Here is a 26,223-nt window from a genome sequence, read left to right on the forward strand (position 1 = left end):
GAGGAAGCGAAGTCGATGCTGTAGATCTATTGCTGAACTTGGGACACTTACATGAGAAAATGCTTCTTACTTCTAGGAGTTAAGGCTAGAAGGGGATTGACAAACTGGCATAACTGGCTTTTTTTTTTATAGGTGCAATATGAAAGTTCTTCACTAAATCTACAAAAAAATTTCCATGCTCTTCAAGGAGTGATTGAAGATAAGGATTAAGGGTGTCCCCAATCTCAAGAGCTCTGAGCTCTCTTCTTGCAATAACAAGTAAAACTGATTAGCATGGGAACAAAGACACTGAGATTCGAGAAAAAAGTACCAAAAAAGAAAAAGTACGTGTTGCAACCAAACCTATGAGATACCGAGATTTATGAGCAGAACTGATGAAGTTAGTGATAACCTACTAGAAATGGGACAAAATCCGGCTGAAAGTTTAAGTTGCATTTTGGTGCCAAAGTTTCTATTTTTGTTTTGTTAGGCTGTAGTAGTTGGTGCAACAAATATTAGGCCAGACAAGTTAAGTTTATTTGACATGTTTTGTTGAGATTAAGACTTGATTTGGTATGTGCATTGGTTGAAATTCAAATGTAATATTTTTTTACTGTAATGCAGTAGGTAAAATAGTGGATCTTCTTGTATAAATGTTTTTGTTCAATGAATGAAATGTAGAGAGAAAAACTCTCAATTCTTGTCGTCACTTTCCATTTCAAACTCTCTCATTTTACTCTGATCATCTTCCCAACTGAACCAACAAATGGTATCAAAGTCCTATTGATCTTAAGGGCCTGATAAACTCATCTCTCCTTACTCACTTTCTCAACCTCTATTACGGTGAAACCACCTATCAAGCTCCACACAACCTGACTCAATGGCACAACACACAACCTCTCTTACTCCTCCAACCTTAGACGGTGATCAATACCACATTTGGGCTATCAAAATGAAAACCTTCCTGAGGGGATAAGGTTTATGGTAGTATGTTGAAGAGGATAAACAACCACCAATATTGGGGCCAAACCCCACTGTGAATCAAATCAGGTTGCACGATGAAGAAGCCACCAAATCAGCTAGAGCCTTGTCTCATATCCATGTAGCAGTGACTAAACAAGTGTTTACAAGAATCATGGCATATGAGTCAGCCAAGGAAGCATGGGATAAACTTAAGGAGTAGTTCGGTGGCAGTGATACAACCAAGAACATGTAGGTGTTGAACTTAAGGAGGGATCGAGTTTGAAATGCTGAAAATGCAAAAGTTAAAATCAGTAAAGGAATATGTGGATAGGTTGATGAATGTAGTGAATAAAATCATATTAATAGAGAGGAGATGACAGATAAAAGGATAGTGGAGAAAGTCTGAGTTAGTCTACTCGAAAGGTTTGAATCTAAGATATCTTCACTTGAGGATTCTAAGGACTTGACACAAATCACTCTTATCGATTTAGTGTATGCCTTGCAAGCTCAAGAGCAAAGGAGATTGTTGAGGCAAGAGGACTCGAGTGAGTAGGGGTGAGCGGTTCCGGGTACCCTGCATTTTCCGGGGGAACCGGAACCGGAACTGCACAGTGCATGTTCCCAAAAAAAGGAACCGGAACTGGAACCGCACAGTACAGGTTCTTCAATCCAAGGAACCGGAACTAAAATGCAGGTTCCGGTTCCTTTCCAGGGTACCCTGTAAAAAATCATTACCCCCCTATAGTTTAAAAATAACAAAAACACCTTATAAGTTTACAAATACACCCCTAACAAATTTTCATTATTCATTCATTTGTGTCCAATGTAACTCATAACATGTACTCTCAAGCAACACTTGAATTGTTAATCATTTAATTAAGTATTGTAATTTGTTTATAATAGAATGTTATAATTATTAAATAATCATACCATAAATTTATAAATATTGTTATAATTAATAAAATTATAATAATTTGATAAGTATTGTGTAAATTAGTAAATTACTAGTTATAATATAATGTCATAATCAATTAAGTATCATTTAATTATGTAATGTATATATTATATGATCATACTATAATAATAAATGTAATGTTATAATGAATTAAGTAATCTACTATAAATCTATATTGAATATTATAATAATTAAATTTTAAATCATTTAATTAATACACTAATGTTTATAATGGAATGTTATAATTGATTAAGTAATCATATTACAATATATAAAGTAAGTTTATAATTAATTAAATTTTTAATCGTTTAATTAAGTAATGTAATAGTATAGTAATTACTAATGTTTATAATGTAATGTTATAAATTCATAACTAATTAAGTAATTATGTAATCTTAACTATATAATGTTATAATTAAGTAAGTGATCATAATATAATGTAATATATATATTATATTTAATTGAGTAATTATTTACTATAATGTAATGCTTAATTAATGTTATAATGAAATGTTTATAAGGTAATGTTTTAATATTAAATTTCTTATCATTTAGTTAAGTATTGTGCTATTGTTTATGTAGTAAATTAGTAATTACTAATGTTTAAACATATATCATAACTCATAATCAATTAAGTATCATTTAATTATGTAATGTTATATAATTATATGATCATACTATATAGTATAATGTAATGTTATAATGAATTAAGTAATCATACTATAAATCTATAATTTAATATTATAATTAATTAAATTTCAAATCATTTGATTATTACTAATGTTTATAATGGAATGTTAATATTGATTAAGTAATCATATTATAAATATATAAGGTAATGTTATAATTAATAAAATTTTAATCGTTTAATTAAGTAATGTAATAATATGTAAATTAGTAAATTACTAATGTTTATAATGTATGTTATAAATTCATAACTAATTATGTAATTATGTAATCATTAACTAGTAATGCTATAATTAAGTAAGTGATCATAATATATAATGTAATATAATAATATTATAATTTAATTGAGTAATTATTTAACTATAATGTAATGTTTATTAATGTTATAATTAATTAAATTTCTTATCATTTAATTAAGTATTGTGCTAATGTTTATGTAGTAAATTTAATTACTAATATTTAAAACATAATATCATAACTCATAATCAATTAAGTAATCATTTAATTATGTATGTTTATTATTATTACATATTATATGTATAATGTAATGTTATAATGAATTAAGTAATTATACTTAAATCTATAATTTAATATTATAATTAATTAAATTTCAAATCATATGATTAATATACTAATGTTTATAATAGAATGTTATAATTGATTAAGTAATCATATTATAATATATAAGGTAATGTTATAATTAATTAAATTTTTAATCGTTTAATTAAGTATGTATAATATAGTAAATTAGTAAATTTAATGTTATATGTAATGTTATAAATTCATAACTAATTATGTATAATGTAATCATTTAACTATATAATGCTATAATTAAGTAAGTGATCATAATATATAATGTAATATAATAATATTGTAATTTATTGAGTAATTATTTAACTATAGTAATGCGTAATTAATATTTATAATGAAATGCTTATAAGGTAATGTTATAATTAATTAAATTTCTTATCATTTAATTAAGTATTATGAATGTTTATGTAGTAAATTAGTCATTACTAATATTTATAATATAATGACATAATCAATTAGTAATTATTTAATTATGTAATGTTATAATTAATTATATATCTAACTATAATGTAATTTTATGGTGAATTAACTGTTAAGTAATCTACTATAAATTTTTAATGTATATTATTATTAATTAAATTTTTAATCATTAATTAAGTTTGTACTAATGTTTATAAAAAATGTTATAATTGATTAAGTAAATACTACAATCATAACGTAATGCTATAACTAATTAAATTTCTAATTATAATTCAATTAATTAACTATTTAATTATGTTATAACTTATAAGTCAATTAATTAAGTAGTAATCAATTAATGTAATGCTATAATTAATTATACTATAATCAATTAGTAATGTTATAAATTATAATTAATTAAGTAATCATTTAACTATAGGTAATGTTATAATTGATTAAGTATGATATTTAACTAGTAATTAAATTTATTAATGTTTACAATTTATCATATATATTAATTATTTAATTTTATAGATATACTTAGAACTTGATAATGAAGTAAATAACTAAATATATTATTACTCAATCAAATATACTATTTTATTCAAAAATAATCTTTTAATAACATTAAAAATGTAAAACACTTTTATTGGATCATAATTCCAATTATCACCTTAATTGATCAAAACTTTAATATTAATGTATTATATATATAAAGCTTTTAATAGGTGTAATTTATATGTAATAATTATATTGTATTCGTATATATTTAATTAGGTTATTCTAAAAATTTAACTTTTTCTATTTTAAATTTTTTTATATGTAAATAATAGAAACTCCCCCATTATTTACATTTCACAAATATTTCATTATATCCAGTTCCAAAATGGGTTCTAAACAGGTTCTAAAAACAGGTTCCAAAACAGGTTCCAAACCGATACCCCCTACAGGTTCCAAACAGGGTACCGTTTTTACAGGTTCTGGTTCTGGTTCTGTTCCGTTTCCTCCACATGCAAGAACCGGAACCGGAACCGCACAGTAGCGGTCCAAAAAATGGAACCAGAACCTACCCGCACAGTGCAGGTTTTGGGTAGATTCCCGTTCCGGTTTCGATTCTTACCCCGGTTCCTGTTCTACCCGCTACCCGTGCTCACCCCTACCCACATATTAGCTCCCAGATGCCTCCTTGCCCTCAAGTGGTACCCCTGATAAATTCTTTTGGCAAAACAAAGAGGGCCAGCAGGTTAGATTTTCTACGGGGCAAGTCTGGATGGATATCTCCACAACCGGCAGTTGCCCCTCGGCATGGGTTGGTTTGGACGAGCACGGGTATATGTGGTCACTCTTTTACGTTGTGGCTGGCCATCAGAGGTAGGTTATTAACTCAGGATAAATGGCTAGTTTGACTTGTGTGAGATACGTGCTGTGCTTTCTGTCTTGATCATAACCACCCTTCTTTTTTTTTTTTTTTTTTTTTTTTTTTTTTTTTTTTTTTTTTTTTTTTTTGTGGGCTGCTCTTTCTCTAAAGAAATTTGGAAGAAAGTCCAAATTAAAGGTCACTTCATGTCCCAGGAAACAAACTGGACCGAATGGTTTGCTGTGTCCAAAAAGTTTTAAGGGAAAACATTAATGCTGTTGTGGGCAGGCTTCTGTTAGGAGCATGTGTGTATTTTTTATGGCAAGAGAGGAACTTTAGGCTTTTTAATGGCAAGAAAGAACTCAAGGACGTATTGAACAGTTAATTTTTGAGGCAGTTCGAATGCTTTTGAGTAGCCAGAAGTTCAAGGATAACAATCGAGTTAGGATTAAACAGAAGATCTGCCATCTGATTGTATTCTTAATGGAAGTCCAAGGGAAGATTAACTCTCTGCTGCTTTACCTTGTTGATCACACGTTTGAAGACTACTGAAAGCTGGGTCCAACAACCAGAGCAACGTGATTGAAGACTTGCTTTTTGTAAAAGACGTGAAAGTTAGTCTGTCTGGTTAGCAGATTTTTTTAGACTCATTTGCCTTTTTGGCAACCTCCTTTTAGGTGGTATTTTTTTTTTTTTTTTCAATACAATTACCGGTTAACCCAAAAAAAGTCGATAAAGTTCGAGAGATTGGGTTTTTTAATTTTTTTTTTTCTTATTCTTGCACATAGGAATTACTCTTGTTAGTTAAAGGTCTAAGTTCGGATCTAAAAAAAAGAGGATGCTGAAGAAAAGAGGTCAATCCAATGAATCTTCCTGAACACACAATAAGCCGATAAGATGCTCTGGTGTTCACATAATGGCTGAAAAATTACCTAAATTGGATCAATTAGCTCCACTGTTGTTTCATTTATCCCTTCTTTTGAGTTAATTTTCTTTGCTTATGCTATTTCATATTTAACTCGAGCCAAGAAAAATTGGGTCTGATATATTTTTTCTTTAGAACTCACTTTCAACCATGTGAGTCAACTTTCAACTCTGACAACTCATTTACCTAACTGGAATGCTCACCATGGGAGTCAATTTAACCTTGTGATGTGGTCACTTTACTTGCCATTGAAATTGTACTAGAACTAGAAAGCATGATGGCTTCTCTCTTTGGTAAAATTCATCCTTCCAGCCATTTTTCTGCTCATTATTTCTCCCAATATCACAGCCCAGGAAACCACATACCTCAACCACAGATGCATAACACAACTTTTTTCACTCCAAATAGTGCCTTCTCAACAAACCTCAATGAAATTCTCTCTCTCTCATCTCAAATCCCCCCACAGCAATGGATTTTACAACACCACGCTGGGGATCTGCAGGGCTCTGATAGAGCCTATGGCCTCTTTCTTAGTAGAGGAGACATCTCTCCTGATCTATGCCAATTTGTGTCAAGGTCGCAAGTAAAAGAATAAAAAACCTTTGTCCTAAACAGAAAGAAGCAATTATATGGTATGAAAGTGCATGTTAAGTACTCCAACAGGTCTATATTCTCTGATATGGAAGAGGATCCTCATTTTTATTGGGAGAACCAAACCGGTACACATCGAAGTCAGTTTAATCGGTCTCTGGCTGACTTGATGAACAGTTTGGTTCATGAGCTGTGCTCTAGCAACTTTTTGCTGCTGAAGATGTGAATTTCACAACTTTTACTAGGCTATATGGGCTGGCGCAATGCACTCCTGACATTGTTTCATCTGAGTGCCGCATTTGCTTGGCTGCTTGTGTGAGTGAGATTCGTAATGCTGTAATGGGAAGGAAGGAGGTAGAGTTTGTAGGCCTAGTTGCAATATTAGGTTTGAAATTTACTCTTTTTACTCTATGGGCTCTCATTCACCTCCGCCGCCAGCTACCTCGCACGTAAAAGTGGTAAGCATTTGCATTTCTAACTTTTAGGTTGTCGGATTCATATGATCTGACCAATGTGGGAGCCTGCATAGCGACGTGCACTAATTGAATCTAACCCATTGATTGGACATATGTACTACTGATGCCCGCCAATTTTTTTTCTTTAAATTGAGCATTTAAGATATCCAAAGTGACAATAAGTTTTTGCTTTGATTATATAATTGTAGATGACAAAAAAATCTTACAAAGATTTATATATAAAGTGATGTGATAAGAAATATAAAAATTAAATTGATTAGTTTGCCTTTTTGTGTTCCCTCTCGTTCATTTATTTCTGTCACATTACTTTGTACTAAATTTTTTAAGATTTCTTTATATATATACATTACTTATATATATATATATATATATTATGCGCCTATCACATTTAAGTTTTATTAATCTAATCATGGGTGATTTTGTGCAAATAATAGCGACATATGCATGATTATTTGATTACTTGATCATATTCTTCTGTACTTCGGAAATTAATACTGTAATCACTGTTATAATGCTTTTTGCATAGTGAATGACCTCTCTCAGGTGGTTAGCTTGTCATCTTTTTGCATCTTCTATAGTTTGAATACAATTCTTTTTGTTTCCTAGCAAAAATCATCATTGTTATAATCATGTTTTTCAGATTTCAGTATCATCATGAGTTGACTATTTACACATTTTTCTGGTTTGTGCATGCAGAGAAAAGAGGCTTTACATCTAGACTGTTATCTTGTTTCTTCGGTAGTAGTTTTTTTTAGCACTTGTTGCCTTCACTTGTGTCCTTTTTCAAAGGAGGAAGACAAAGCAGGAGATCGGAAGTGAGCAGGAGCAGAAAGTAATTATACCCTTTCTGCTGCCACAATTACTCTGCTATATGAGCTGAAACTAATTTTCCTTTTGAGTTCTAATCTCTTACTCTGATGTTTTAAGGTTCTTGTGAAATTGATAATGTGGAATCCTTGCAATTTGACTTCACACTATCAGAGTTGCAACAAATAACTTTTCGATTAATAGTAGCTGGGACAAGGTGGATTCGGGTTGTTTACAAGGTATTAATATCAAGTATTCATAACCAAAGTGAACATCAATTGTTAGTTAAAATGGGTTAAATTGTAAGTTTGGAATATTTGAATGCTGTTGCAATCATTTTTTCTCAAATTCAATTTCAGGGTAGACTTCCTGATGGACAGATATAGCTGTTAAGAGATTGTCAATTAATTCTGGGCAAGGACTTAGAATTCAAAAATGAGGTGCTTCTAGGTGGCAAAGCTTCAGCATAGGAATCTAGTTAGACTTCTAGGTTTCTGTATGAAAGGAAATGAAAGGCTTTTAATCTATGATTTAGTGCCCATTCAAGTCTAGACAATTTCATATTTGGTATGGTTGCACTGCTTTTTTTGCTTTTGTTTCTATCAATCTTGTAGCTTGTTCCTGACTAGAAACTGTCCACTTTCCTATGGCTTTGTTAATTTGTATCCCACAAAACGATCATCATTGGATTGGGAAAAACGTTACAAAATCATTGGGGGTATAGCACGAGGATGCTTTACTTCATGAAGATTCAAGGTCTTGGATCATTCATCGTGACCTGAAAGCTAGCAATATCTTCTAGACTCAATATGATTTCGAAAATCTCAGATTTTGGAATGGCAAGATTGTTAAAATGGATCAAACTCAAGCCAATACAAATAGAATTGTTGGGACCTGTAAGTATATATAGAATTATAACTTAGATCTTACTAAATCAAAATAAACCCATCAATGGCCATTTTCAGTGGGTATATGGCTCCAGAGTATATAAGCACGGACACTTCTCAACCAAGTCTGATGTTTTCAGCTTCGTGTGTTAGTCCTGGAAATCATGAGTGGTCAAAAGAATAGTTCTTTTTCTACCGAAGAGGAACCACGGATTTATTAACCTACGTAAGTAAAATTCATCAAGAATATTTTTCAAGTTTTTTGACTCTCTAAGTATATGTTAAACTTAAATACTATTGTTGTACACTTAGTAATGGTTTTAATTTTTGGATCGAGTGATAGTATTTATTGACCACATTGTCTTTGTCAAATTTGTAGGCATGGAGAAATTGGATTGAAGGTAACACTGTGAATCTAATAGATCCCAATTTGAGGGTTGGCTCCAATAGAGATATGATGAGATGTATTCACATTGGGTTGCTTTGTGTTCAAGAAAATGTAGCCGATAGACCTACAATGGCTTCAGTAGTTCTCATGCTCACTGGTGGACTCCTTTCTCTCCCAACGCCATCAAAACCTGCATTTTTTATGCACTCCAGCACAAAGACACATAATTAGAATCACCAACATTGCATCTATCAAAAATTAGGTCAGTTTTCATTGAATGAGACTTCAATTACTGAGCTTGAACCTCGATAATGCCTGAAGATTAATTTTGTATCTTTAAGCTAGCATATATGTGTGCTTTTCTTTGACATAGAATTTTTTTTTTTTTTTTTTAAAGATATAGTTATGAAACACTATTTTTAAGTTCCCCTCTCTAACATCATGATCCATGCATGAAATCTTTTCATATAAATCATCTAAGAATGAAAAGTCAGAGAAATGTTATAATTTCATCTAATAAGAACAATTACATCATTTTTTTTTATGATCGGGAGTTTCCGAGCTAACTTACCCGTATTTCAACTAATCACTAGGACCTTGGAACTACCGTAGTCGGGTAAAGCTCTAGTGGTTACTCCTATTAATAACCGAAGATAGACTCAAATTCAGGACCTCTTGAGTAATACACACAATAGTCTCTATCAAACCACTCAGCTCACAAAGGTAGTTACAATTAATCATTTCTGAAGCCTAAAACATGTCTTAGCTTTAACATGCTAATTTAGTAATATAATAATTTTTAATTCATTTATTTTGTTCTTTTAGTTTATTTAATTTAAGACAATTTAGTAATATATATTTTCATTAAAAAAAAAAGGGACTGTGAAAATGAATTTTTGAGAGTACATAAGATACCAACCCACTTAAGAAAAATAAAAAACCATGTTTAATGTCATAGGATCCAGCTGTCCACCTATTAAACTTTACCCCCCTTTTATGGAGGATTTTCAGAATGTCACCATAACATATCCCATCTCATATAAATTTATATTAAGCGTCTTTAAATATGCATATATGTTATTGCCAACACTTTCATTAGCTCTACCATCAACTTAATTTGTCCCTTCTCATCACTTTGTTAATGTTTGATTAGAAGACTTCACTACTTTTAGAAGATTAATTGAAGCTTGGTCCAATGAAAAAACACAAAATGATTAAACAATTAAACATAGTACATGTCTTTGACCAACATGCATTCACATTTTGTTCATCAGTGTGTTGTGCACGTTTCTTTATAAAAGAGTTATTAAGAAACTTGTAGTCGTTGGGTTGGTGACAAGAAGATGTCGGCATAAAGAAATCCCACCACAATAATTTTATATTAAAATAAGTCTTAAAAAAGCATATATGCCCTTGCCATGCACTTTCATTTTCACATATAGTTTTAACCATCAACTTTGTCCCCAGCACTCTCAGCATCATCAGTTTGTTTGACTAGAAGACTTCACTATTTTCAGAAGATCAGGTGAAACATGCTCCACATAAATGCGCGCTTACAATAAACGTAGTACATAGCTTGACCCACATCCATATATTCACATTTTGTGCTAGGAAGTCATAAACCATGAGGAGCTCAGGAAAAGACTCCATGTTTCACTTTATAATTGTGTGTTTATTGTTCATCTTCCCCAAAGTTATGAAATGCAGATGGGTTTCATATCTTGGCTTTGTTTGGTTTCGATTTTGCTTATAACATTGGTGTTACTAGAGGAACTATATGTTATGACACAGGGAATTTCACAAGTATAGCACTTATGAAAACAGGAAGCGGATTCTCTCGTCTCTTGCTTCTAATGTCACTCTCCATGAGGGGTTTTTTTATACTTCAAGTATTGGCGAAGACCCAGACAAAGTTTATGCTCTTGTGAATTGTAGAGGAGATTCTTCTGCAGAACAGTGTGCTAGTTGTGTGTTCCGCAGCTAAAGATATTGAGAACACATGTTTGAACCAGAAAGAAGCAGGGCATGGGGAGGGAGTCCTCAATGCATTGTGCGCTATTCAACCGCTCTTTTTTTGGCAAAATGGCTGCGGATCCTATGGCTGGAGGCAGTTATGAATAATATACCGTAAACATGACACAGTTTGATCAGAGTTGGGAGAGTTTGACGAACCGGTTGTTGAGGAAAGCTGCACTGGGGCTAATATTCTACAAGTAAGTTTGCAATTGGGGAGGAAAGTGTGACAAGCTTTGTGAAGATTTATGCACTCATGCAGTGTACCCAGATATTTCACAGAGTGATTGTGAGGATTGTCTTGGTCAATCTGTGGGTTTCTATGAGAGTCACTACCATGGGAAGCCTGGATGCCTTATTATGAGACCTAGTTGTATGTATATCTGGGAATTCGATCGTTTCTATAACGCCACTCTTGTTCCTACATCTTCTCAGCCGCCGCCGTCGCTTCCTTCTCCGCGGCTATTTATTGCAAAAGGTATGTTTCAAGATCCTTTCCTGATATGAACTTTACAAAGGCAACATCTTCTTCTTTTTTCAAGAAATTTCTAATCTTTAGCGAATCTCTCGGTAGGATTCGAACTCAGATGAAGTTCTTACCATCTGTCAGAGACAAAAATGAATGGATCTTGTAATTCCTAAGAATTAAATTCTTTAATTTTTTCCGAGGTAGATACTTATTTAATATTTTTCACTTTTCCTGAATAGCCAGGACATTAAGAAATATCCTAAAGCATTTGAGAGAATTGGTCTAATTTTATCTTTGTTTGTTTTATTCAAAGATAGGAAGGATCCCGAATAATAATTTCTTTTAGTTGTTGAATCTTTCTTTTTTGATTGCAATGAGTGATATTAGGAATCCTAATTTTCCATTCACGTGTGGTCAAGATTTTTTCCTTTTAACGATCAATCTAGTCCTTATGTTTGCTCAGGAAAGATTCAGATCAGGAGATATATTAAATATTTGACTATATATTTACACATATTTTCTGATTTGTGGATGCAGGCAAAGGAGGCATTACATCTAGAACTGCTATAATCATTGTTTCTTCTGTGTTGTTATCATTATAGCACTTGTTGTGTTCACTGTGTCCTGTTAGACAAAGGAGAAAGACAATGCAGGAGATCAGAATTAAGCAGGAGACAGAAGGTATCTGCAATTTCCTCTGCTATAAGACCAGCAAATATTTATCTTTTTTTTTTTTTTTTTTTTTTTTTTTTGGGAGTTCTAACTTGTTGCTGTTATTGCTTAATGTTGATGAAATTGATAATTGTGAATCCTTGCAATTCGACTTCAGTACTATCGAGCTGCAACAAATGACTTCTCAAATGATACAAGAGCTGGACAAGGGGATTTGGTTTGTTTACAAGGTAGTGTTCATTAACCAAAATGCATATCAATTTGTCAGTAAAAATGGTTTAAATTGTAAGTTTTTAATTAAGTGAAGCTATACAATTTCAGGGTAGGCTTCCTGATGGACAGGACATAGCTGTGAAGAGGCTGTCTAAAGAATCGGACAAGAGAATTAGAATTTGAAAATGAGGTCCTCTTAGTGCCAAGCTTCAACATAGAAACTTGGTTAGACTTCTAGGTTCTGTTTGGAAGGAAATGAAAGGCTTCTCATCTATGAGCTTGTGGCCAATTCAAGTCTAGAAACTTCATATTTGGTATGGTTTCACTGCTCTTTTGCTTTGACTTCTAACATTCCGCTTGTACTTTTCAGACTGGAATATTTTACAATCTGTCTGCAATCTATGTCTTTGTGAATTTGCAGTATCCAATAATGTTATTATTGAACTGGGAGACTCGATACAAAATCATAGGGGCATAGCCCGAGGACTTCTTTACCTTCATGAAGATTCCAGGTTTCGGGTCATCATCGTGATCTAAAAGCTAGTAATATTCTTCTACAGTCGACATGGTTCCGAAAATTTCAGATTTTGGAATGGCAAAATTGTTTGAAATGGATCAAACTCAAGGCGTACAAGTAGAGTCGTCGGGACCTTGTAAGTATATTATATATATATATGATAAGCATTACAAACTTAGACCTTACTAAACAAAATCTAACCCATTAATGGCCGTTTTCAATGGGTATATGGCTCCAGAGTATCTAAAGCACGGACAATTCTCAGTCAAGTCTGATGTTTTTAGCTTTGGTGTGTTAGTCCTAGAAATCATCGGTGGTAAAAAAAATAGTTCTTTTCATAAGGAGAACAAGCAGAAGATCTATTGACCTATGTAAGTATATATGAGTCATTATCGATTTTCTTTTTTTTTTTTTTTTTTTTTCATTTCTTCTTCTGGGTTAAATTCACTATCAATAACCATGGAATCTGTGTTGAATTTTTGCAGGCATGGAGAAATTGGAATGAAGGGACGGCTTTGAATCTGATAGATCCTACTCTAAGGGTTGGTTCTAGCAGTGAAATGATGAGATTTTTCTCATGCATTGGGTTTCTTTTTGTTCAAGAAAATGTAGCCAATAGACCGACAATGGCTTCAGTTGTTCTAATGCTCACCAGCTGCTCTCTGTCTCTCCCAGTTCCCTCAAAACCTGCATTTTTTATGCAATCTAACTCGAAGGAAGATGATTCGGAATCACCTATGTTGGATCATAATGGGAATTATGTTCAACCTTCGTTGAATGAGGTTTCAATTACCGAGCTAGAAGGTCGTTAACATGTTTTCAACTCTCATGTCTTGATGTAAAAGTTGATAGTTCATGAGATTTTGTCCTTTAACGGTTTGCATATAGAAATGAACTCTTGTTGGCGAGAGGTAAAGTTCAGATTTTGAAAAATCAGGATGTCTGCAGGAAAAACAGAGTGTATATATGTATAAAATGTCTTGAGAACAAATATTATTGAAATCAGATTGGATCTTCCTAAACACACAATAGTCCACTATTTCCTCACATCGAAGACAGCTAGAATTTGTCCTTTTTAGTGTTAATCCACAGGGGTAAACAAAATTGGAATGAAAAAAGTTTTGTTTATTGACCATCTGGAAAGTATTTTTATGTGAATCAATGTTAAAAAGGAATAAGAAAATTTGATTTTATGTATAAATTGATGCTTTTTTACCTTATGCTATCCTTCCTCTGACGTTTCAATCACTCATCATTGTTCACTACAGCCCACTGGCTTTGATTTCCAAAAGCTCCGTATGTGAACATCCTTTGATTTCAAACCATGGGTTTCAAAGTCTGAGTCGACCAGTCAATTTGACTAGTCCACTCTGCATTCTATCTCTTAGCTTATTTGTTTTTTATTGTGAAAGAGTGGTGTTCTCTTTCATCATCTTCCCCAAGCTCATAAGAATGCATAACCCTGCAAAGGGTTTTAAACGTTGGATTTGTTTGGTTTCTTTTATGCTTATTATAAACATTGGTGTTACCAGAGCAACTATATGTTCCGACTCGGGGAATTTCACAAGTAATAGCACTTATGAGAAGAACAGGAATCTGATCCTCTCATCTCTTGCTTCTAATGTCACTCGACATGAAGGGTTTTTTTATAATGCAAGAATTGGCCTGGAGCCTGACAAAGTTTATGCTCTTGTGAATTGTAGAGGAGATTCTTCAGCAGAAGAGTGTGCTAGTTGTGTAAGTTCTGCAGCTAAAGATATTGTGAAGACATGTTTGAACCAGAAAGAAGCAGTGGCATGGGGAGGGAGTCCTCAATGCATTGTGCGCTATTCAAACAGCTCTTTTTTGGGCAAAATGGATGCGGATCCTATGGCTGGAGACGAAAATAAGAATAATATAACCTTAAACATGACACAGTTTGATCAGAGTTGGGAGAATTTGATGAACCGGTTGTTGAGAGAAGCTGCTGCTGGGGCTAATAATTCTACAAGCAAGTTTGCAATTGGGGAGGAAAGTGTGACAAGCTTTGTGAAGATTTATGCACTCATGCAGTGTACTCCAGATATTTCACAGAGTGATTGTGAGGATTGTCTTNTGTTCAAAGAAGTGATATTTTGCTTGAAGCATTATTTTGGATTAAACTGGAGCTGATCTGGCGGCAAAAGAAAAGGCTGAAGTTTGAAAATCTGGTCTGGAGCAGTTCACGTAGCTGTTCTGTAGGCATGCTGAAGTGAAGGATTTTGGTGAGTTCAGCATGTATTTAGGTTGTCAACTTTGTATCAAATTAATGTGATGTAATCAGAGTTGCTATGTTTGTGTGGTTAGGATGCCATTTTGGACTAAAATATGTTTTATGGTTAGGTGCAATAGTGTCTGTCATGTATATATGTCTGCTGTAATTTTTCAGTTCAAAATAATGCAATATTACAGCTCTTTTCCCTTCTTGTTTTATCACCCTTTTCTCTCCCGTAAGACCACATTCATGCTCAAAAAACCAACAGTGTTCAAGAAAATGTAGTTAATAGACCTACAATGGCTTCAGTTGTTCTTATGCTTATTAGCTACTCTTTGTCTCTCCCAATTCCCTCGAAACCTGCATTTTTTATGCAATCTACTTCGGAGATAGATGATTAAGAATCACCTTTATCAAAATGAAATTAATGTTCAACTTTCATTGGATGAGGCTTCAATTACTGATCTAGATGCTTGTTTTGATCATTTGCTTCTTGATTGAGTTCATGAGATCCTTTCTATTGACGGCTTTCGCATATTGGAGTTAACTCATTGTAGCGAGAGATGAAGTTCTGTTTTTGAAAAATCAAGACATCCGCTGGACAACATCAAAATCAGAGGTGTAAACTATGTAAACAACGAAGCACAATTTTGTTTTCTTATGTTATGCAATAACGAAAACATCCAAATACTCTTGAATTATTGCCAGCTAGTAAAAAATATAGCATGTTTACTTGCCCCGTTGTACTGTACTAAAACACTAGTCTGCATTAAACCACCTTAGACAGTTGTTTGAGAGGAAACCTAGGGGGTTTTTTAGAAATTTTTAAATTTATAAAAAACTAAAATATCAAACTTTTAAGGGTATTCTAGTATTTTCACCATTAGTAAATGGAAATAACTAACAGCGCATGACAGAAAGTATTTGTTTGTCGTTTCTAAACCTTTTAGGTACCAATTATCATTACGGCAAACCTTGGGTATGTGTAAGTCGTTCAGCCTTCAAAATACGACGAAGCACAATTTTGTTTGCTTATGTTTTGCGCTAACAAAAACATCCAAATAATCTTGAATTATTGCGAACTAGCTAGCAGAAAATATGTCATGTTTTCTTGGCCCATTGTACTGTGCTAAAACACCGGTCGGCATTAAACCTCCTTAGACAATTGTTTGGGAGGAGGGTCGAAGACTATTTTAACGTTGTAGAGCACTTCTGATCAATTTAGTCCTCTCCGGACGATGCTAACCGACCCATGTCTTTCCCAAAAGACACTTTCACTTTAATTACCACCATTAATATATATAGATGCGACTTTTCTGTTTACATTATATGGGTGCTTCTCTTTCCCTTTGGATAGACATGTCTTTTGAAAATTCCCGAATATATTATTCAGTATATCAATCTTTTCTTTTCTTTTTTTTTTTTTTTTTTTTTTTGGAAATGCAAATTAAATTATTTTATCCTTTCACTTAAGTCACCATGAACATTAAGTCTTTGTCTCCTCATGGATACTTGACTTTTCCAAATTTTTTTGAATGTTGAAAAATCAAAGTCTTGTACTTGAATGGTAGGGAAACCAAATTCCTTTATGTGATTTCTGGGCTATTACGAGATATCACTTACTGCACATCATTGGTGTATTACTTACTGTCACCGTAATATAGAATGATATACTATTCAGAGTTGAAAATTTGGAGTCAAACTTCAAACTTCGAGTTTTGAAACTATAATTTCTATGGCTTTCTTTTGAAAACTCAGCTGCCTAAATGGAAATGCACACCACGGGAGTCAAGTCAACCTCTTTAATGTCGTCTTGGGGCATTAAATTGTTAATTGATACCATAATGGGGTTACTTTACTCGCCATTGAAATTGTATCAGTGCCCAATCAGAGGTACTAAGCATCATGGCTTGTTCCTTTTGGCTAAAATGCATCCTGTCAGCCATTGTTATGCTCATTATTTCTCCCAAAATCACAGCCCAACAACCCAAATATCGCTACCACATATGCACAAACACCTCAACTTTCACTCCCAATAGTGCCTTCTCAAGAAACCTCAATCAAACTCTTTCTTCTCTCCTCTCAAATGCCACCCTTAGCAATGGATTTCACAACACCACCACTGGTGGCCTGCAGGACCCTGATAGAGCCAATGGCCTCTTTCTTTGTAGAGGAGACATCTCTCCTGAGTTATGCCAAAGTTGTGTCAAGGCCTCTAGTGAAAATATCATAACCCTTTGTCCAAACCAGAAGCAGGCAATTATTTGGTATGATGAGTGCATGTTGAGGTACTCAAACCGGTCGATTTTCGCCGTTATGGAAGAGGAACCTGGTGCTTATCTGTGGAACATAAACAATGTTACAAGTCCAAGTGAGTTTAATGAGACTTTGGGTAATTTGATGACCACTTTGGTGAATGAGGCTGTGGGTTCTAGCAACTTTTTTGCAACTGAAGATATGAATTTAACAACTTTTAGTAGGCTATATGGGCTGGTGCAATGCACTCCTGATATTTTTTCATCAGACTGCAACATATGTTTGACTGCTTGTGTTGGAGAGATTCCTACATGTTGTAATGGGAAGAAAGGAGGTAGAGTTTATAAGCCCAGTTGCAATATCAGGTTTGAAAGTTACCCTTTTTACACTGAGGCCTCTCAACCCCCTCTATCTCCTCCTACAAACGCCACTCCTCCACCATCACCTCCACTGCCACCAGCAACGGCGACAAATTTCGGTGGTAAGCATCTGATTCAGCAAATATTTGGTGATCATCGGATTAATACGTATCTAACCAGTTAAAGGAGTTTGTGCAAGCCACATGCACTGTTGTGACTCTGAACTCATAGCGATATGAATAATATGATATACTCGTTCTATCTAAGCTTTTTGCCGAAGTGATGATTGGATATCTGCAATATAGCCAAGTATATATATTGTCGTACTTGAACAAATTCTTCTCTATGCAGGAAATAGGCAGATCTCCTCAGAGACAATTATTGCAATTACAGTTCCAGCGTCATTTGTCTTCATAATAATTTTATCCACTTCATGCTATTGTGTCCTACGTTGGAAAGAAAGAAGAAAGTACAAAGCTGTAAAAGATCATGGAAATGGTGGTCATATATAAAAGAACTGAATTTAAAGCTTTTGTTTTATCATAATTCCAACTAAAACTAACTTCAAATATTTTATTTTTTCTTTTGGTATAATGTTCAGCTGGAAATGAGATTTCAGTGGTGGAATCTTTACAATTAGACTTGCATTCCATTGTAGCTGCAACAAACAATTTCTCTGATGGAAACAAGATTGGTGAGGGTGGATTTGGCAGTGTGTACAAGGTAAGAAAATTTCCCTTTTTCCTTTTTATCTCAAGAGATCCAACCAACTGAACTAGTAATTAGCATCGCCTTATAATACTGATTATATATGGTATATATATCTTCAGGGTACACTTAATAATGGACAGATGGTAGCTATTAAGAGGCTATCAAGAAGCTCAGGTCAAGGATTAGAAGAATTTAGGAATGAGGTTGTATTGGTAGCCAAGCTTCAACACAGAAATTTAGTGAGGTTATTGGGATTTTGTGTAGAAGAAGAGGAGAAAATACTTGTCTATGAATTTGTGCCCAACAAAAGCCTTGACTACTTCCTTTTTGGTTTGATCCTTTTCCTTTAGATCAATATCATATAATAAGTACTTCAATGTCTCACCTCACAGTTAAGTTGTATTATTTTGATGGATGTATGTACAGATCCTAAAAAACAAGGGCAATTGGATTGGTCGATGCGTTGCAAGATTATAGGAGGAATTGCTCGAGGAATCTTGTATCTGCACGAGGATTCTAGACTCAAAATCATACATCGTGATCTCAAAGCCAGTAACATTCTGCTGGATGAAGACATGAACTCAAAGATTGCAGATTTTGGCATGGCGAGGATTTGTGGGATGGATCAGAGTCAAGGAAATACAAACAGAATTGTTGGCACATAGTAAGATTTAACACCAAACTATTATTCTTATTAGCAATTTGGATGCTAGATTGATGTATTGATGGTGCTACATTCTAGTGGTTATATGCCCCCAGAATATGCATTACACGGACACTTTTCGGTTAAGTCTGATGTGTACAGCTACGGAGTTTTAATATTGGAGATCATAAGCGGCAAAAAGAACAGCTCTTTCTATCAATCGGACTATTCCGAAGACCTCTTGAGCTATGTAAGCACAAAATCAATTTTATCTGATGTAGATGCGGCATTCCATTAATTATGAGGATTAACTGATGTTTGTCACAGGCATGGAGACTTTGGAGGGATGGAACACCATTGGAGCTAATGGATCAAGCTCTAGGCAATTCTTTTCAGCGAAATGAGGCCACTAGATGCATCCATATCGGATTATTGTGCGTTCAAGAAGATACAGTAGACAGACCAATGATAGCAACCGTAGTGCTCATGCTTAACAGTTTTTCGGTCACGCTACCATTACCAAAACGGCCCGCATTCTTTGTTCGTAGCACAACAGGGCAGAGTATGCCAGAAATGGGTCCAGAATCAGTTCAATCTTCAAGCAAATCCATGCCATCATCTATAAATGATGTGTCCATCACTGAACTTTACCCTCGTTAGCACAAGGAATAGGGGAAGTTCAACATTTTTTATCATTCAATACAAATAAGACTTGTTTTTTTCATTTATGAACAACAAATATATTGAATTTTTTGCATAGTTTACACCTGTGATTTTGGTAATGTTTGTTCTTAAGACATTTTATACATATGTACAATTTTTTTTTCTTGCGAAGTCCTGATCTTTTAATATCCGAACTTTACCTCTCACTAACAAGAGTCAATTCCCATATGCGAAAGCCGTCAATGGACAGAATCTGGTTAACTCATATCAACTTTCACATCAAGAAGTGAGAGTTCACAACATGTTAACGAGCGTCTAGCTTAGTAATTGAAGCTTCATTCAACAAAAATTTGACATAATTTTCATTGGTATCCAACAACATATATGATTCTAAATCATCCAGCTCTGAGTTAGATTACATAAAAAAATGCAGGTTTTGAGGAAAGACAGAGAGCAACCCATGAGCATGAGAACAACTGAAGCCATTGTAGGTCTATTCACTACATTTTCTCGAACACAAAGCAACACAATGTGAATACATCTCATCATTTCACCACCAGAATCAACCCTGAGATTGGGATCTTTCAGATTTACAGCTGTCCCTCTCTTTCAATTTCTCCAAGCCTGTAAAATCTTGAAAAGATTTCATGGCCACTGATTCTGAGTTTTATCAAAATTGGCATCCACTGAGCAGCCATACAATCCAGTTCCTAACCGAAGATCATTATTTGTTCTCTGCATGACTTGAACCCTTCTCGGGCAAGCATGTCCTTCCTGTTCATCTGCAAAACTTTCTCAAAGTCACAGCGTGATAGTGCTAACATGCGGTTCAGCCCCTTTTTCACTCCTAACTCCTTTAAAAGTGCATATCGTGGTCTGATTCTCTGTTCCAAATTAACCAGCACCAATTTTAAATAATGCATGGCAAAAAAGAACACCCATTTTGGTATCAAGTTCTTTGTCAAGCTTCAAGTATATACATTAGGCAATATCAACACGTTGGTCCTGACTTCTTCCACACAGAATCCCCTTTCCCAGAAAAAATTGGTCGCAGGCTTGAGATGGCCCTCAATAGAAAGACCAAGATTTCTAGGATATTTGTGGAGAACTATGGCAACATCAACCCCAAGCGATTTGAATTACTCAGCTGTCTTCCACTCTGTAAGTTAAAATTCTCAGGAACTGAGTTAAGATCTTACCTAGGCTATCGCCTGATAAGCCCAAACTCATGAAGGAAATTAACAACTGCCTGAACCTTCTGCCTGCTGTGACTGAGGAGTCCTGGGCTACAGCATATAACTTTTGCCCACTGTTTCTTGTCCACACCCAAATCTTCAAAGCAAATCATGCCGGGTATTATTTGTTTATATAGACCACGTCTGCATAAAAAAGGACTTTGTCTGATAATAGTGGGAATATATGATTTAGGTACCCCAAGATCAAGAAGAAACTCAACCAGTGGTTTGATTTTCCCCTCCAAGCTGTAGCAGGCAAGCCTAGAATGTCAGCGTGTAGCTGCCTTGATCTGCTCAAGATCCATGCCAAGCTCTAAGAGGTAGCAACGTCGATGCTGTAGATCTGCTGCTGGACTTGGGACACTTACATGAGAGACTGATTCTGGCTTCTTGGAGTCAAAGCTGGAATGGGATTGACAAACTGGCATAACTGGCTTTTTTTTATAGGTGCAGTATGAAAGTTCTTCACTACCAGAAAGTTTCCATGCTCTTCAAGGAGTGATTGAAGATAAGGATTAAGGGTGTCCCCAATCTCAAGAGCTGTGAGCTCTCTTCCTGCAATAACAAGTAAAACTGATTAGCATGGGAACAAAGACACCAAGATCCGAGATAAAAGTATCAAAAAAAAAAAAAAAAAGTACATGTTGCAACCGAACCTACGAGATACCGAGATATATGAGCAGAATGAAGCCTTGAGATAATGTGGTCTATAAAATAATCTGATTTATTGACGGTTCTTGCAGCAACTGCCTTGCTCAGACCTTGTTGCATCAAGAACAAGGTTAACACAGACTTGGCTTCTTTTTTCTCAGCTGCTAACAGCGTTAGAGTTTCTACTCTTAAGTTGAATGATTCAGAATCAGCTGTTACATCAAAACATCATCATTTTAGTACCACAAAGACGAAAGAAACATGAAAATATCTGTAAATTAGCTTTTATGAGAACGCCGAAACACTACAAGAAGAACTGATTCCCCGGAAAGAGAAGACTTCCTCAGGAGAAGTAAGTCGATTCCTGCAGAAGAACAAAGCGAAATCAATGCTCTATCCCTCATGGAAACAGAAAAAAAATAAATAAATAAATAAAGTCAAGGTACGGAAAAAAAATTATACAAGATTTCAACATTCTCTTTGACTAATCTTCTTAAAAATGAAACATAAAATTTTAACATATAGCAAGAGTAAATCCTTTTTCTTCTAAACATGCAAAACCTTATATACTGTAATTCCCAATTCAGATCTCCTAAAATTGAACAATACGCCTTAATAGCAATAGTATGAAAATAAAAATTAATGCTTTTTTTGCAGAAAAAAAAAAAAATTAATTAATTAAGAAATACCTAATGATGTAGAAAGCTCCTCTACAGAGAGATGAAAGGTCTGAAGAGCAGCTTCCAGAAAGGGTCTTCATTGCCATCTTCAAGAACCCAAACTGAAACCTGAACAAAAACCTTGTTGCAGCTTCAAAATTAGAACTTGTAAACAAAAAACACATAAAGAACTCATTTTGATCAAAGTAATCTCCAAGCAAACTAAAGAAAAAATAAACCCACCTAGATGAAAGTGAGTTGTAAAGGAGAAATGAATCAAACCCAATTTTTCTTGACTCAAGTTAAAAATAAAAGTAGCAGAAGCTGACATTATTTAGCTCAAAAAAAACTCCGAGCCAATGTGCATACAAATTTATAAGTAAAATACCAAAAAATGAGAAGAAAATAAGAACGCAAATCTTACTTACAAGGAACGAGTTGCTTAGCTACAGCCTATAGGGTTATGCATCTCTCTGATTTTTGAGTAATACTACCAGAAACCTTTTTCATTGACTTTTCCTCAACTCGCAATTATTCAGTCCAACCATCCAACACCAAATGGGGGTCAAAGACTCAAAATACTATTCAGGCTTTTTGATATTTTTGGAGAAATAGCCACATGTTCATGGATTTTATAAAATTAATAACCCACCCCTAAAAAAAAAAAAAAAAAAAAAAAAAAAAAAAAAATTGAAGTCTCTAACCTAATTTGACCCCAATAGACCAAAATACCCTTTCGTAACGATATCTTCACCATTGCTTAAGGGCGTGGCTCGACAATATTCCAAAGGTTATATATGGATATGTATTAAGTATGTCGCGTATAACGAAATCCAATATATTTTAGGGGGCGTTTGGTTCAGGAATGTTAGATTACTGGGAATATTAAATTACTGGAAAGATAGATTACCTTGAAAGATTACTGGGAATCTTTAGAAAAATATGTTTGGTTAGTTGGTGGGTATGTTATATTAATATGTTTGGTTATGGGGAATAAATTGGTGGGTATGCTATTTAAATTACTAAATTGTCCCCCTTTTAAATATTAATATAAAATTATTTTTATTATTAATTTTTGAACAATTTTTAACCCCCAATATTTCAGATTTAGCTAAAACACCCCCGCTTATATAAAACTTTAATTTATGACGAAATCACCCCCACCTCCTGCCGCCACAGCGAACCACCGCCGGATGTGCCCGTGAGTACGTCACCGTGACCAAGAGGCTCCTCTATGGCCGTTTTTGGCCATATTGATGGCCGAAAACGGCCATAGCGAAGCCTCCCGGAGCCTCCCACAGAATTTCCAGTGTTTTTAGGGACTCCGACAATTTTCCGGCGGTGGTCCGTGGTGGTTGACCCGCTGTCGGCGGTGGTGGCTGGGTGGAAGGGGTGGTGGTGGCTGGGTGGCAATGGTGGTCTGTAAATTATTTTAAATATAAGGGCATTATTGTCCAAAATTTTAATTAAACAAGGGTAAAATTGAAATAGGATATTAATATAAATTTGTTTTAAAGTAGGGGTATTATTGTCCAAAATTTTTATTAATAAGGGATAAAATTGTAACAAAAAAAGATAACCCTGGTAATCTCAGAAAACCTAAGAAAATTGAGGTAATCAGATTACCTCTTATATTACCAATAGTAACTACTATTGGTATTTGAAGATTACTGGTATCTTATATTATTTGACAACCAAACGTGGTAATCAAGTAATATAAGATGACATTACCCCAGTAATGCCACTTAACCCCAAACCAAACGCCCCTGAGAGGTATTTATTAAATGTGTTAAAGTTGATTAGATGTATAAAAAAACATTATAATCAATTGTTTCTTATAAAAAGTTTTTTTTTTTTTTTTTTTGTCCGGTAAATATAGCTCATTTAATCCTTTCCATAGTCTAAAAGAAAGGAAAATTGTATGATACACCTAATTAATTGTGAAAAAAACTTTCATTTTAACTTTTTTGATCTTTTTTTTTTTTCGAACTTATAAATATATACATAATAACTCCTTATTTCTAATATTCTCTTTCATCTCACATGAAACTATTTCTTTTTTTTTTAACGAGGTGTCCAAATCAGTTTGCATGTACCTCAATTAATTCTAAATATCTATTAAACACCCTGTAAACCCAATAGACCAGTAGCCAACATGCACAGAAGCTCAACTAATTCTCAGGGTCTATTAAATACTCTACAAATTCAATGGGTCAGGTAAGTTACAAATGTTTTAGGTAGCCCAATCAGCCAGATAGTCAGCTTACACATACCTCAACTAAATCTTGGGTTCCAATGGGTACCTTACAGACTCAATGATTCAAATAAATTATAAATGTGGTAGGTGACCAACTTGAACACAAGACCTTTATGTACCTAGGGTCTTGTCATCCAACCACAAGCCAAGTGGTTACGAAACTATTTCTTCCACAAATAATTTCAAGAAGGAATGAAAATCTTCGTCACACATGTTAAGAAGAAAGAAATCTTATTAAGTTCTTGCAAATAATACTTGTTTATGATCTGTGAAAAACAAATTTATTGAATTTTTTGCATAGTTTACACCTCTGATTTTGGTTATGTTCTTTCTAAAGACATTTTTTAGGTACAATCTGTTTTTCCGGTGGACGTCCTGATTTTCGTTAAAGACTCATTCAACGAAAACTGAACATGATTTTCGTTGTGATCCAACATTGGTGATTCTGAATCATCCATCTCCGAGTTTGATTGCATAAAAAAATCAGGTTTTGAGGGAACCGGAAGAGATAGAGAGCAGCTAGTGAGCATAAGAACAATGGAAGCCATTGTAGGTCTGTGCGCTACATTTTCTTGAACACAAAACAACCCGATGTGGATACATCTTATCATTTCACTGTTGGAACCGACCCTCAGATGGGATCTATCAGATTTAAAGCTTCCCTTCATTCCAATTTCTCCATGCGTGCAAAAATTTGACAAAGATTACATGGTTATTGATTGTGAGATTAACCAAGAAGAAGTGATAGAAAAAGATATTGATAACGACTCGTGTTTACTTACATAGGTTAACAGATCTTGTGCTTGCTCTTCATTATAACTATTTTTTTTACCACCAATGATTTCCAAGAGTAACACGCCAAAGCTGAAAACATCGGATTTGATTGAGAATTGTCCATGTTTTAGATACTTTGGAGCCATATACCCACCGAAAGTTGCCATTAATGGATTAGATTTTGTTTTATGAGGTTTAAGTTTATAATTTTTGTATATGTACTTAGAAGGTCCGAATGATTGTACTTGTACGATGGTGAGTTTGATCCATTTAAACACCTTCGTCATTCCAAAATCTAAAAATTTTGGAACCATGTGGACATATGAAAGAATATTACTAGAATCTTCATGAAGATAAAGAAATCTTTGTGTTATATCTCCACTGATTTTGTATCGAGTCTCTTAATCCAATAGTAAACGCTTAAACGGATCTGCAAATTCACAAAGCTGTAGATTGTAGACAGATTATACAATTTCTAGTCATGAACAAGCTACAAGATGTTAGAATTCAAAGCAGAAAAGCAATAAAATTAACCATACCATATATGAAGTTATCTAGACTTGAATTGAGCCTACTCCTGATCTCCTGCTTTGCCTTCCTCCTTTGCATAACAAGGACACAACAAGTGAACCCAAGAAGTGCTATAAAGATAACCACTATAGAAGAAACAATTATTATAACAACTCTAGATGTAATGCCTCCTTTGCCTACTTGAGATCAGAAATTGTTGAAGAAAGAAGATGTTTCTTTTGTAAAATTCATATCAGGAAAAGATCTTGAAACGTAAACTTTGGGATAATTAGTGGCGCAGAAGGAAGAGATGGTGGTGTAGATTCAAGAGTGGCGTTACAGAAAGGATTCAAATCTCAGATATACATACAGCTAGGTCTCAT

At 34.2% G+C, this 26,223-nt stretch overlaps 4 protein-coding genes across 4 annotated transcripts in view; 3 read left to right on the forward strand and 1 right to left on the reverse strand.

Annotated features, from left to right (window-relative positions):
• The window catches only part of LOC116137161 (cysteine-rich receptor-like protein kinase 11), a 34,522-nt gene extending 25,165 nt beyond the window's left edge, over positions 1–9,357 (forward strand). The window contains 1 exon segment of the mRNA XM_031422852.1: positions 8,997–9,357. Within this exon segment, the coding sequence (XP_031278712.1) occupies positions 8,997–9,236 (240 nt within the window). The 3' untranslated portion in view covers positions 9,237–9,357.
• A 4,984-nt stretch (positions 9,358–14,341) lies between these two features.
• On the forward strand, positions 14,342–15,040 carry LOC116137172 (cysteine-rich receptor-like protein kinase 11). Its single transcript, XM_031422863.1, has one exon. It carries the CDS (start codon positions 14,342–14,344, stop codon positions 15,038–15,040), a length of 699 nt encoding a protein of 232 aa, XP_031278723.1.
• A 1,888-nt stretch (positions 15,041–16,928) lies between these two features.
• On the forward strand, positions 16,929–19,766 carry LOC116137083 (cysteine-rich receptor-like protein kinase 10). Its single transcript, XM_031422775.1, is given in 6 exon segments — positions 16,929–17,859; positions 18,089–18,235; positions 18,339–18,460; positions 18,568–19,112; positions 19,191–19,341; positions 19,419–19,766. Coding segments are annotated over 6 exon segments (2,130 nt in total). The 5' UTR covers positions 16,929–17,027; the 3' UTR covers positions 19,752–19,766.
• Positions 19,767–20,908: 1,142 nt separating this feature from the next.
• LOC116137101 (transcription termination factor MTERF5, chloroplastic-like) lies at positions 20,909–22,659 on the reverse strand. Its single transcript, XM_031422794.1, has 5 exons — positions 22,543–22,659; positions 22,330–22,440; positions 21,949–22,004; positions 21,646–21,852; positions 20,909–21,544 (listed from the first exon to the last, which is right to left on the reverse strand). The coding sequence occupies exons 2-5, from the start codon at positions 22,404–22,406 to the stop codon at positions 21,354–21,356; spliced, it is 531 nt and encodes a 176-aa protein (XP_031278654.1). The 5' UTR covers positions 22,407–22,440; positions 22,543–22,659; the 3' UTR covers positions 20,909–21,353.
• Positions 22,660–26,223: the final 3,564 nt, after the last annotated feature.

The sequence above is a fragment of the Pistacia vera genome, unplaced genomic scaffold (genome assembly GCF_008641045.1).
Source record: "Pistacia vera cultivar Batoury unplaced genomic scaffold, PisVer_v2 Contig1092, whole genome shotgun sequence".
Taxonomy (NCBI): Eukaryota; Viridiplantae; Streptophyta; class Magnoliopsida; order Sapindales; family Anacardiaceae; genus Pistacia; species Pistacia vera.

Excerpts from the sequence above, each read along its gene's own strand:
- LOC116137101 (XM_031422794.1), bottom strand. The coding sequence starts at position 22,406 with ATGGCAATGAAGACCCTTTCTGGAAGCTGCTCTTCAGACCTTTCATCT. Across the intron at positions 21,853-21,948 it reads CCGGGGAATCAGTTCTTCTT|CTGATTCTGAATCATTCAAC; the intron begins GTAGTGTTTCGG and ends TTGATGTAACAG. Across the intron at positions 21,545-21,645 it reads TATATCTCGGTATCTCGTAG|GAAGAGAGCTCACAGCTCTT; the intron begins GTTCGGTTGCAA and ends TTGTTATTGCAG.